Consider the following 13,173-nt stretch of genomic DNA (forward strand, 5'->3'; position numbering starts at 1 on the left):
GACCATCCTTGTTTTTGTGCTAACAAGTCAAACTGCATCCATGGCAGAAAGCAATGGATTTTTGTTTGGTTGCTCAATTTGAGCAGCAAAGTTTAACCTGGGTTTTTAAGGATACATCAGGATTTGTTAGTAGAACACAACTACTTATATAAACTTATGTATATTGAGGCAGACTCAGCATGGGTTCTGTAAGGGAAGATCTTCTCACTAACCTGTTAATGTTCTTTGAGGGGGTGAACAAACATGTGGACAAGGGGGACCCAATAGATATTGTTTACCTTGACTTCCAGAAAGCTTTTGATAAAGTTCCTCATCAAAGGCTCCTAAGTAAGCTCAAAAATCATGGGATAAAAGGACAAGTCCTTTTATGGATCAAAAACTGGCTAATTAATAGAAAACAGAGAGTGAGTATAAATGGGCAATTTTCTCAGTGGAGGGTGGTAAGCAGTGGGGTACCGCAGGGATCAGTACTTGGTCCACTGCTTTTTAACTTGTTCATTAATGATTTGGAGATGGGAGTAAGCAGTGAAGTGGCTAAATTTGCAGATGATACGAAGTTGTTCAGGGTGGTGAAAACCAGTGAGGATTGTGAGGCACTCCAAAGGGATCTGTCAAAGATGGGCGAGTGGGCGTCAACATGGCAAATGGGGTTCAATGTGGCCAAGTGCAAGGTGATGCACATTGGAGCCAAAAATCCTAAATATAAATACACGTTGATGGGGTCTGAACTGGCAGAGACTGAGCAAGAGAGAGATCTTGGAGTTGTAGTGGATAACTCACTGAAAATGTCGAGACAGTGTGTGACTGCAATAAAGAAGGCCAATGCTATGCTGGGGATTATTAGGAAGGGTATTGAAAACAGATCAGCCAATATAATAATGCCCCTATATAAATCAATGGTGAGACCTCATTTGGAATACTGTGTGCAGTTCTGGGCACCACACCTTAAAAAGGATATTATAGCTTTGGAAAAAGTGCAGAAAAGAGCAACTCGAATGATAAAAGGGTTGGAACACTTTCCCTATGAGGAAAGGTTAAGGCGCTTAGGGCTCTTTAGCTTGGAGAAACGACGACTGAGGGGTGACATGATTGAGGTTTATAAGATTATGCATGGGAAAGAGCAGGTAGAGAAAGAGGTACTTTTCTCCCTTTCTCACAATACAAGAACCCGTGGGCACTCCATGAAATTGCTGAGCGGTCGGGTTAGAACGGATAAAAGGAAGTACTTCTTCACCCAAAGAGTGATTAACACATGGAATTCACTGCCACAGGAAGTGGTGGGTGCTACAAGCATGGACGGCTTCAAAAGGGAATTAGATAAGCATATGGAGCAGAGGTCCATCAGTGGCTATTAGCCACAAGGTATAGCTAGGGGCTCTGGGGCAAGTGATGCTCTGTCTTCTTGGTGCTTGGGGGGGGTCAATTTAGGAAAATAAAATATACTCAGATTAGCATTACATATTGGGAAAACAATTAGATTGTCAAATAACCTGTTTCAACATAGATTAAAATATGCAGTTTTCTGGTACAATTTTGATCCATATATGAGGTTTTCACTTGCTGTTGGCCCAAATGGTTTATCACAAGTTAACCTTGCAGGAAAAGGTTGTATGTATATGTCATTGTTATGGCAGTATTCTCAAGCAGATTGGTATTGTAGGTTCATTTTAAATGGGATTTCCCAGCAGCATAGTGATGTTCATTTTGTAGTCTCAGCAACAGACTTTACACTTAAAGATGGTATAGTACTGCTTGCACATTAGTCTAATAAAAGATAACGTCCTGGATTCTAGTTTATCGTAGAAGCAAGTAACTTGAATTTCTGATATAATGTAAGAATAGGCATTTGCAGAGCTCCACAAGTATATTTGTGAGCTTCAAAAGTAATCTGGGGCTCAAAGTTCTCATGGCAGGCAAGATTTATTACATTTTTATCCCGTTTTTATTCTCCAAGAAACTCAGGGTGGTGTTCTTATTCTCTCCTCACCCTTCTACATTTTATCCTCACAACAGCCCTATGATGCTGGGCTAGATAAAGAGAAAACTGGCCCAAGAACACCCAGTGAATTTCATGGCAATCAATCAATCAATCAATCAGAATGGAACATACAGCAGGGAGACAAGGATACACCCTTTACCCTTACAACTGAAACAATCTTCTCGTCTTAATAGCACAACAGAGAAATTTAGCTACAGCATCTATGATCTTGGGGTTATGGGAAGATAATAGTGAAATGATCTTATATTCATCAGATTGCCCTACTTGACTCTGATAAAGAGGTTCTAGAAAAACAGCACGAATATCACAGTAAAAAGAACAATACAGGAGAACATGTTTGATACTTTCAATCTCTCCCAAGCCACAGGCACAAAACCTAGTCGAGTATGGGATTTTCTTGAACCTCCCGTACAATACAGCAGAAGGGAGAGCATTAAAACGAGCTAACATGAATGCACTTTGTAGATCAGGGGTTGTCAGACAAGCAAAATATTCAGGCAAAGAACCGTTAGAGGGCATCCCCCACCTCAGAGGTGAGCACCTACCAGAGGCAAGACTTCTAAGTTCCTGCATTTCAATATCAACCAGTCCAAACCACTGGTGAGCAAGTCGCCTCCCCAGAGATAGGGGAATGTGACCACCATCGTCGAGCCACAGACCGGAAGTCCAGTTGGGGACATATTTTGTAATTGAAAATTCTAAGGGCTGAATTTCATGGCAAGAAATTATTTGAACTTGGGTTTCCCCAAGCCTAGTTTAATGCTCCAGCCATTATACTACATTGGCTCTCAATGTCTTCTGTTACATGTAATGTTGCCAGCAAACAGAGAAAAATGCCTGTCCGTCCCCATGCGCCCCTAGGCACACTGGCTGATGAAACCCACCCCAGAGAGGGATGAAGAAATGGAGGCATGAGTGGGCAGGATGGGGGGAGTAGTAGGTATAACGGACCCCTGCTGCTGCTTCTCTGTGAATTGACCAAACATATCAAAGCTGTACCCCATTCTGACTGAGCAGCCTCTTACTAGTGTATTTGAATGATAGAATTATAACTTCCAGCATGTCCCACTCTGTGATGTTATTTGGTTTTTGCCCAATCCAGAGATTTATTGTAACTAAGCAGGAGTCCTCTTATAAATCTCTTTGGAAATGGCACTTGACACAAAGTAAAGTTCAAACAGAAAGGTTGATTTTATTGAATGGGCACCGTTGAGTTAGGAATAGGGCAAGGGGACAAGAAGTTGGAGTAAATGTTGTTGTTGATACAAATTACAATATTTTGAACAGGCAACAGTGTATAGTTGAAGCTTGTATTCTTAGAGAGTCAGTTCTTAACTGTGAGAGGTTTGTTTGTCTTGGAAATTTCTTTCAGCAACCATGTGTCTTAATAACGTTTCATAAAACTATCTTAGTTTCCTGAAAGTTAGTACTTTCTTCCTGTATTTAAATACTTCCCTTGTGCAATTATAACTTTCCCTTTTTTACTCTTGAGGAGTCTAAGACCATTTCCCTTTTCACACAAACCAGGGGTCCCTTCTGAGTTGAACCCACTGAATAAACTGGGTAAGAAATATCCTCCTTCCTAGGAGCGATAATCCTTTTTCTGTTTGGCTATACTGGAGATTTTCAACCTCCTGTCCAGTCTCTTCTGTCAGACCTAAACCCCAGTTCGGGAGACTGTGAATAAATGGAATTCAGCTAGGGCTGACACACAGACTTAAAGTTCTATTTTCTGAACTTTTCCTCAAATGTGTGTCGGTGCATAGTAAGGACAAGGAGTTGTGTCCCTTCACTTCTCAAGTGACTTATCTGTTTCCCTCAGACCGACACACACACTCCTCCTGACTGGCTATTGTCAAGCCGAAGTCCAAACGAGGACTGACTCCCTCTGACAAGACTGACAAGACTTTTGAAAGCTCTCCTCAGCTAGTGCTGACCAATCAGAGAGAAGGGGATACACACAGGCAGAATCTTGTCAATAAACTGTGCTTTACAGTGAGGCATTAATCCCTAATCTCCCAGTTCACTGCTTTTGATGCACTAAGCATCCTGGTTTTGGAGGTCAGCTCGTCGCAGTAGGCGAAGCAGGAAGAAAAGGCAGGTGCCTGCATGGACCAATGGAAAAGCCAAACAAAACGGGCAGGCTAGCCCCACATTGCTGGCTTTAAATGGCCTTCTTGAGGAATGTGTGAAGTGGCAACCACTGCTTCCAGTCCTTCAACTTGAGATTTAAAATGTCCAGAATTTTTTTTTCTGGAAAAAAGTCTTTGAGAAAATATGGAATCTATGCAGTGCTGTCCTAACAAACCTAAACTAATATCATTGCTTTAACAATATAAAATGCATCATGTATAACTTACATAACATGTAACATTGTAATACTTGACATTTATGGAATTTAAAAGTTATAAATGCTTTAGTTTTGTACAAGCAAAATTACAAATATACCCAGTACTTGAGAAAAAACTGCAAGCTGATGCACCCTATGCTCTAAGCACATGTACCTTAATGTTTGCTACCTGTCTAGAGAGCTCAACAGCTAATGAAACATCCATTTTTTCTCTGAGACTTTGGTGCAGTATCTGCCCCACCTCCTTCTGATCTTTTCCCCCCTCCTGCAAGGTAGGGCAACAAGTTACTTTTTACCTAGTCTGTCGGTAAATGTGTCACAGGGGTTTCATGGATAGATGAAAAGGTCAACCACAAGTCAGGTCAAAAGGACAACAGAAGGCATACAGCTGTTGAGAAGCGCTGAAAGTCCTACATGCTCCCCTCATGAAGACTAGGTCTCCTTCCAGGTGCAGAAATACATCTTGGATTTAAGATTTTGTCTACAGTGTGCCCACCTTGACTTTAAAAGCCTTTCACTGATTATAAAAGGAGCTGCGGCTCCTGGGCTCTCCTGCTGTTATTGGTGGGCCCAGCGTGGCTCCTCCGAGCTGCTTTGCTGATGCCTGGTGTAGTGGGCCTGGCAGTGGTGAAACAGCCCAGGAGCCACAGAGGGCCTGCCTGTGGCTGCAGTGGAGTCCAGGAACCACAGCAGACCTAGTGAGAAAGTGGAGGAGAATGGGATTTCTCTCCCCCCCCAAGTCTGTAGTCTGCTGCAGGTCCTGGGCTGGGCCTGGCACAGCTACCAACCACCCCACTCAAGGTAGGAAAGCACAGAATGCTACTTTACTTTTTCAGGGATTTAAACCCGTCCCCCTGGTGTATTTTTTGAACATTTCAGATTGTCTGCAAACCTGGGGAGTCCCCCAAGTTTGCTGAAAAATCTGTTTAGTGTCTGTGTGGCCCCAATCCACAGTTGCAGATATCTGCAGATGTGGGGCCACATGTCGCTAATGGCATATAGGTGATGATGATTCCTGTGGATACCATATGCTATGAAAGTTTCTGTTCAAATAATATACTTTGTTTTGTTTACTACAGAAGTTGTTTTTGTACCTTCAACTTTTTTTCCTGCATCTCAATTGGGGGGGGGGGAATGTTCTGTAGGGTGTGCAGCAAGTTGCAACTGTTTTTCAAGTATTCGCTATATGTGCAGATTTTCTTACAGAAAACTGTAACATACATACTTTTAAGTTCCAAAGTTTATGTGCCAGTCACTACAGCTTTATAAGGCAGTTATGAATATGCATTTTATGTTGTTAAACTAGTAAAAAGTTTAGGTTTGATAAGACAGTAAGTAGTACAGATTTTATTTTCCCCCCAAATGACTTTTTTTCTGGAAAAAATGTATTTGCCTTGACTTTAAAATTTCCAGAAGTTTTGCATCTGTCGTTACTTACCAGGTGATGTTATTTACATAGCTATGAGAAGCTTCAACTGCCCACTTCCACATATTTAGTCTCTGCAACAGGACAAGACGTTTCTCTCCAGGCCTGCTGGGAACCCTAATTATACATAATAGGTCACTGGTGCTTTCCACCATTTCCGTGTAATATATGAAATTCTCCTCGACAACAGTCTTGTCATGAGAACTTTTATTGAAAGCCAAGTAGACTACAAAAGTACAGCAGATGAAAGCATTCAAAATTGCTACAGTTCTATATGTCTACAGCAGTAGATATGTAACTGATATTAAATGCAAACCTTGTGTAAAGACCTTTCTACTAACAAATGTCCACTCTGACCGAAAAAATGGAAGGTTCATGAGGGTTTGTTGTTCATGGGGTTTATGACCCCAGACCTTCCCATTTTATGGACCAGATCATGGTTCGTTGGGTGCATGAAGGGAAGGCATTCAAAATGCCTTTCCTTCACTCACTGAGGCATGCTTCTGGGAGTGAAGGGAAGGCAAATTGCCCCACCTCCTTCTGATCTTTTTCCCTCCTCCTGCAAGGGAGAAATTGCCTTTCCTTCACACATGGAAATGTGCCACCACTGTGCCATGACTGGGGAAGGGAAAGGGAGGCATTTAAGCACCCCCCCTTCACGCTCTGAAGTCGCACCGCAGCGGCAGCACGCTCCCAGGAGTGAAGGGAAGAAGTGTGTTGCTGCTGCAGCACAACTGGGGAAAGGAAGGGGAAGCATTTAAATATGCCCTCCTTTCACTCTCTGAAGTCAGCACACTTCCACAAGTGAAGGGAAGGCAATTTGTGCCTCAGAGAGGGAATGGAAGGCAATTTGTGCCTCAGAGAGGGAATGGAAGGCAATCCCCCATTGCCTCGGCAGTCCTCGGCACCACTGTGTCTGGCTCACAGTTTGTGGGTGGCATGATTGCATGGACTGAGCTCACGAACTGGGCCCCCAGTCTGCGCTCAGATTTGGTCCATGAGCTGGTCCGTGCCTGTCCCTAGTTCTGACATTACTCCAGGTGGCATGGGAGATACTGGTGTACTGTTATTCCTTCCTATACTACTAGGATAATGTCAAAAGCCATAGCCATGTGGGAGGGGTCCCTGCCATGTGTCTTTCTGAAACTGGAACAGTGCCAGTGTGGGAAGAAGCCATTCATCTCACATGGTCTGGGTCTGGGGCTTCTATAATTAACTTAATGGTGTGGAAAGAGCCACACTGGAGTGGTTCCCATGTTACTTGAGTAATGTCAGAACAGACCCGAAGAAACACTGCAACCATCAGTGTCTGCTTAGAATTCATTCTGTTGTATTTTCTTTTTCCAGGGGTTTCTCCACAGATGGAGGTATCGTGTATCCCTACTCCCACTAATACAGTATCTTCATCAATAGGAAATTCAAATGGTGAAGAAGTGGGGCCTTCTGTTTACCTGGAAAGGCTAAAAATCCTCAGGCAACGATGTGGCCTTGACAATGCAAAGGTATTATAAGTGTGATAACATTCCACCAGGCTCTCTAGTCCTTCTCTGTAGGCGACTGTTTCCTCTTGGCTTGTTCATTCTTGGTATAGAGGCCTTTACTCTTGCTTGTAGACTGCTTGCTTTTGTTAGACTGGAAGCCACTTCTGATGTTACGCAGAAGTGGGAAAGGAGGAAACACAAGTGACCTATGACTCGCACTGCAGCTTTTCATGCTTCCCCTGTAATGCTGCTCTTAACTAACTTTTCCTAGTGTGACTAGCTGATCTCTCCTGCCAAGAAATCTGTGAGCCTCAGATTATGATCACAGATCTTGCAGCAGATCTTAACTACTTTCCCTGCTCCCATAGATCCCATGAATTGGCTCTTGTGGAGGGGGGCCAATGGGGTGACGGCCTCCAACGAGTGACTGAATTGTGCCAAGGTTCTTAATCTTACGTTCTTGTACTGCAGTTAATTGTTCCATTAATAGAAGAAGAATCTCAGAGTACAGTTCTGTATCAGAGTGTGATGGAAAGTACTGTCAATGACAGCTGACTTATGGCGACCCTGTAGGGTTTTCAAGGCAAGAGAAGTTCAGAGGAGATTTGCCATTGCTGGCCTCTGTGTCACAACCCTGGTAGTTCTTTGAGGTTTCCCATCCAAACAGTAGCCAGGGCCGACTTCCAAGATCTGATGAGATCAGGTTAGCCTGGACTATCCAGGTCAGGGCCTGTATTAGAGTAGTGAGGAATAATGGGCAATATGTATACAGTGGCTACAAAACAATCAGCTGTTCCATCTCTTTGAAGTTAGTAAATTAAACATGAACACACCGCTATGGTAATGGGGCGGGCCTTAAGGGCAAAGGCTGCTGCAAGCTGTATAAGTGAGATGCTGCACTGTAGTTCTGCCATCACGGGAATCAGTCCTTGGTCCCCAGTGACTTTACTCTAGGGCCTCTTGCCAGAGCAGTTTGTTCCCTTGCTTCAGGCTCTGCATGCTGTTTAATTTGAAATTTCATGATGCAGTCACCATTGAGTATTTAAAGAGGGAAAGTTGGAACATCCAAAAAGCAGTTGTTTCTTGCTTATCTCTTTACCTTTTGAATTAATGACACATTTGTTGCGGACGTTTGGTTCATTCAGAAAGGTACTGTCAGCTGATAACTACAAGTATCATGTCTGTCTCAATGCAGTGTAGGAACACAGGCGTTAAATATCACATCTTCACTCTTTATATGGATTTGGTTTAGCACAGGTTGGCTGTTTTCTGTATGCTTACACAAGCAAACTGTCCTTTGGACAGTTACAGGTTGTATGGGATATAAAAAGACACCTGGACTACACCCAAGTGTGGAGCAAGTATCAAGCAAATTGACTATTCCATGATTTCAATTGTGTTATAAATACGGGAGTGTGAAATTCATTCTTAGAATCATAGAATTGGAAGGGACCGCCAGGGTCATCTAGTCCAACCCCCTGCACAATGCAGGACATTCACAAATACCTCCCCCTCCACACCCACAGTGACCGCTGTTCCATGCCCAGAAGATGACAAAAAACCCCTCCAGGATTGCTTCCTGACCCCAAAATGGCAATCAGCATTCCCCTGGTCATGTAAAAAAGGCCCACAAGAACTAAGCACTGAAGCAATCCTTCCTGCCCTCCCTTTCGTGATCTGCCTAAGTTCACAGAATCCTTATTGCTGTCAGATGGCCATCTAGCCTCTGTTTGAAAACCTGCAAAGTCATTGTGGCACAAGTCTTTGTACATACTTTGCTTCTCTGTGAGCATCTCTTGACTGTAGAAGACTTGTCTGTGTATTAGTTTGGGTGTACAGGCCTATAAACAACCATCCTCATGGTCCCACCACTTCCCAAGGAAGCCTGTTCCACTGAGGAACCACTCTGTCAGGAAGTTCTTCCTAATGTTTAGCCAAAAACTTTTTTGATTTAATTTTAACCTGTTGGTCCTGGTCCAACCTTCTGGGGCAACAGAAAACAACTCCACATCATCCTCTAGATGACAGCCCTTCAAGTACTTGAAGATGGTGATCATATTGTCTCTCAGTTGTCTCCTCTCAAGGCTAAACATATTCAGCTCCTTCAACCTTTCCTCATAGGACTTGGTCTCCAGACCCCTCACCATCTTTGTTGCTCTCCTCTGGACACGTACTAGCTTGTCTATATCCTTCTTAAATTGTGGTGGCCAAAACTGAACACAGTACTCTAGGTGAGGTCTAACCAGAGCAGAGTAAAGCGGTACCATCACTTCACATGATCTGGACACTATACTTCTGTTGATACAGCCCAAAATCATGTTTGCCTTTTTAGCAAACACATCACACTGCTGACTCATGTTCAGTGTATGGTCTACTAAGACCCCTAGATCCTTTTCGCACATACTACTGCCAAGGCAAGTCTCCCCCAACCTATAATTATGCATTCTGTATTTCTTACTACTTAAAAGGATCAGTCCAATATTAAAAAGAAAGAAAAATCCTGTATTGTGGCAGAGACCCCATGAGTTCATGTAACTGTTGCATTTGTCTTCATTACTATGTCTTCATTCCCAGCAGGAAGATAGACCACCCCTGACTTCCCAGCTCTCCAAGCCATCGGTCCCTACGGTTGCATCCTCCACAGATATGCTCCACAGTAAGCTTTCGCAGCTTCGTGAGTCGCGAGAACAATACCAGCACATTGATACGGACTCCAATCAGACCCACTCTTCTGGAACCACCACTTCTTCCTCCACAGCATCCAATATTGATGACTTGAAAAAAAGACTGGAGAGAATAAAAAGCAGCCGCAAGTGAAATGGCGTGAGAGCACGGCTGTTGCAGAGCTATTCAGCCTTAGTTTACTAAACTAGAAGTCTTCGTAGCTAAAGAGGCCTCATGTAGGCCTCATGTATACAAACTGGTTTATGTGTATAATACCGTGGATCTTGGAGGAAGTTCCAAGTCATTGTGGCACAAGTCTTTGTACATACTTTGCTTCTCTGTGAGCATCTCTTGACTGTAGAAGACTGTCTATGTATTAGTTTGGGTGTACAGGCCTATAAACAACCATCCTCCTGGTCCATCCAGTTTCTCATAACTTGTTTTTATTTGTAAAGTTGTCCTATGTTTCCTAGCTTTTAACTCTTAAAAGTTCTCCAGTGGATGATCTTTTAATTTTGTGCATTTCTTCTCCATATAATCCTTGGAACCGTTTCTGTATGGACGCATGGCATGAAGTAACTAATTTAAGTGTCTTTTTGTAAATAAAGTTTGCATTAACTCTCTGGGAGCAACAGTGACTGTTGGTGGGAAAGGTCTGTCAGTGTTTCTAGATGCCAGTGACATGGCATTTCTAGATGTGAGTGAGTGGCTAAAGTCCCAGCAATAGCAGTGGATTGGTACGTGTTGAGGCTGTAGTCAGAAGCAGAGTCATTAAAAGTGCAGGCATGCTGCAGGTTGCTTTTGCCAGAGCCTCCTGAATGGTTTGGGGAGAAAGCTTTTTCTGACTGTCTGTTTTGAGGAATTGGTTTCATCCCTTTTGATATTAGAAACTTTTAACTTGAAAGATAAATTCAGCATCCCACATTCAAGACTGGACCGAGTTCTTCTGATGACTTTTTGTTTCTCCTTTTGTTATTATTGTACCTGCTCTAGGACCCTAGATATTTAAATGTGCTCATTTGATCTTGGCAAACTTCCAATTTAGTTGGCAGCCGTAAGCTGTTAGAAACTTTGTATGACCTATGATTGCTGCTGAAGATTGACAATGTCCCCTTAGGACACTGTTTCCTGGTTGCTTGTGCTCTGAAGTGGATGATACTTTTGTGAAACATGGTCAGGGGAATTCCTGAATCTGTTGCTGCTTTTATGTATGTGTTATGCAGTGTAACATCCGTGTACCTCTTACGATCTGATTCACAGAACCTCCTTAGAATTGAAAGGATTTTTTCTTTTGTCTTTTTGAGGTCTTCCCTGCTGCGCCACTTTGGGCTCTTTTGAACTAAGTCATGTTGCAGCTTCGTAGTGGTAATCTTTTGAATATCAGTGCTTTCCCATGACTGACAGAGGCTTCATCTCATTTTTGTTTCTTTAGAAATCTTAGGCCTTGATATAGTGCTGTCTGTAACCTACCTTCCAGCTGTACCCAAACCATCAATTTGATTTTTATAGAAACCTCATATACCATTGTGTTTTATGTGTGCACTGATTTATAAATGTAGTCCACAGTAGAGTACTAGTGTACATGGGAGAAATCTGCTCCACAGTCTCTCTTTTTTCCTACTCTTGGGTTATCTCAGTTTATTCTTTCACACAAACACTTATTGCAGGTAGGACTGTAAAGAGTGAATTAGCATCCCTGTCATACCGGAGGGAAAATGAGCTGACTATTTAAAAGCTGCAGTTCATCATTTGCTTGCACTGTGGTGTGCCTTGAAATGATGCAAAAATGCTTGTGGTTTTCTAGGGTATATTTTTCTTGTGCAGTTTCAGAGCACAGTCCCTTTTGTAGCTGATGCCCTAGTCTGAATTTCATTCTATAGAAAAGCATTACATTATAGTCTACTGGGTCACTTCATTGATATAATAAATGCACTAGTAATGACGGGTAATGGCAGTTGGATACAAATTTATAAAATGGGTTCATAAATGAGACTTGGAAATGCAATGAAGCTTCTGTGACAAACTTTCTACTTTGTCTACAATAGCTGTTCCTCTCAGTACAACAGTGCAGGTTTGGTTTCATGGTACATGGTTTCAATTTCAGAAATACCCTGTTTAGGCCTATTCAACTTATCATAAAGCCAGTGGAAATGTTTCTACAGAATGTTTGAATAAATGTTACATTTTTACTACTAAATTTCTCTGTACTCCCTGAATCTTGGCAATATAACTATGAAAAGTACTCCAAGAGAAATGGAACCAGTTTCTCTCTTCGACAGTGACTGATAAGGTCATTTCCTTGATGTGACTGTGGGCTGTATAGAGAAGAACGTTTATTGAGTGTAAACAAATGGTTGTAATTGTCTAATATTTATAGAATTTGACATTCTAATTTTTTTAATGGAGCTTCATTCGCTCAGTGGAGGAGTGGTTTCCACTGTAGAAAAGGCTTGGCTAACAGCTCAGAAAATAGTGGGATCCATTGATTTGCTTTCAGAAATGCTACTGTGACTATTTCTTAATGGCTTAAATAAAACCGCATCCCACCAAATGCTGTTCCTCGTGTATCTGCCCATCAATAACTCAGTGCAGAGTTTGGAGCTTGCCTGGCCTGTTCTACCTTTCCCCTCCTGAGTTGAGTGAGACCAAGATACAAAGATTGATCTTGACTACATTTAAGGTAAAGGTAAAGGTTTCTCTTGTTCGAAAGCTAGTCGAATCTGACTCTAGGGGGCGGTGCTCATCTCCGTTTCGAAGCTGAAGACCCAGTGCTGTCCGAAGATGTTTCCGTGGTCATGTGGCTGACATCACTAAATGCCGAGGCGCATGGAATGCTATTACCTTGCCACCAAAGCGATACCTATTTAGCGACTTGCAATTTCTTGCTTTCGAACTGCTAGGCTGGCAGGAGCTGGGGCCAGAGACGGGAGCTCACTCCATGACGCAGCACTCGGGTCTCGAACTGCTGAGCTACAGACTTTCCAGTCTGCAGCTTCAGCATCTTAACCTCTGAGCTACCAAGCTTAAATTTGGGCCCAGCAGACATGATCCCTTTTGCAACATGCTTTCTGCCTTAAAATTGCATCTCGAGGGCATGGAAAGCAAAAATACTGATCTTATAAGTACTTCGCAACCAAGAGCACTAGCTTGGGAAGGACGGTGGCAATTTTACATGTTACTGATGCAGTCAAGGAAGCAATTTAGAGAAATGTTTTTCTTTTTTCCAACAGTAACTGCACCACAATGATAATAC

General features: G+C 42.7%; 1 protein-coding gene across 1 annotated transcript in view; it reads left to right on the forward strand.

Annotated features, from left to right (window-relative positions):
* Positions 1–12,471, forward strand: part of CKAP5 (cytoskeleton associated protein 5) — a 128,787-nt gene extending 116,316 nt beyond the window's left edge. The window contains 2 exon segments of the mRNA XM_015406899.1: positions 7,123–7,277; positions 9,831–12,471. Of these exon segments, the coding sequence (XP_015262385.1) occupies positions 7,123–7,277; positions 9,831–10,073 (398 nt within the window). The 3' untranslated portion in view covers positions 10,074–12,471.
* The last annotated feature ends 702 nt before the right edge of the window (positions 12,472–13,173 follow it).

This window comes from Gekko japonicus, unplaced genomic scaffold (assembly GCF_001447785.1).
Source record: "Gekko japonicus isolate JY-2015 unplaced genomic scaffold, Gekko_japonicus_V1.1 scaffold84, whole genome shotgun sequence".
NCBI lineage: Eukaryota > Metazoa > Chordata > Lepidosauria > Squamata > Gekkonidae > Gekko > Gekko japonicus.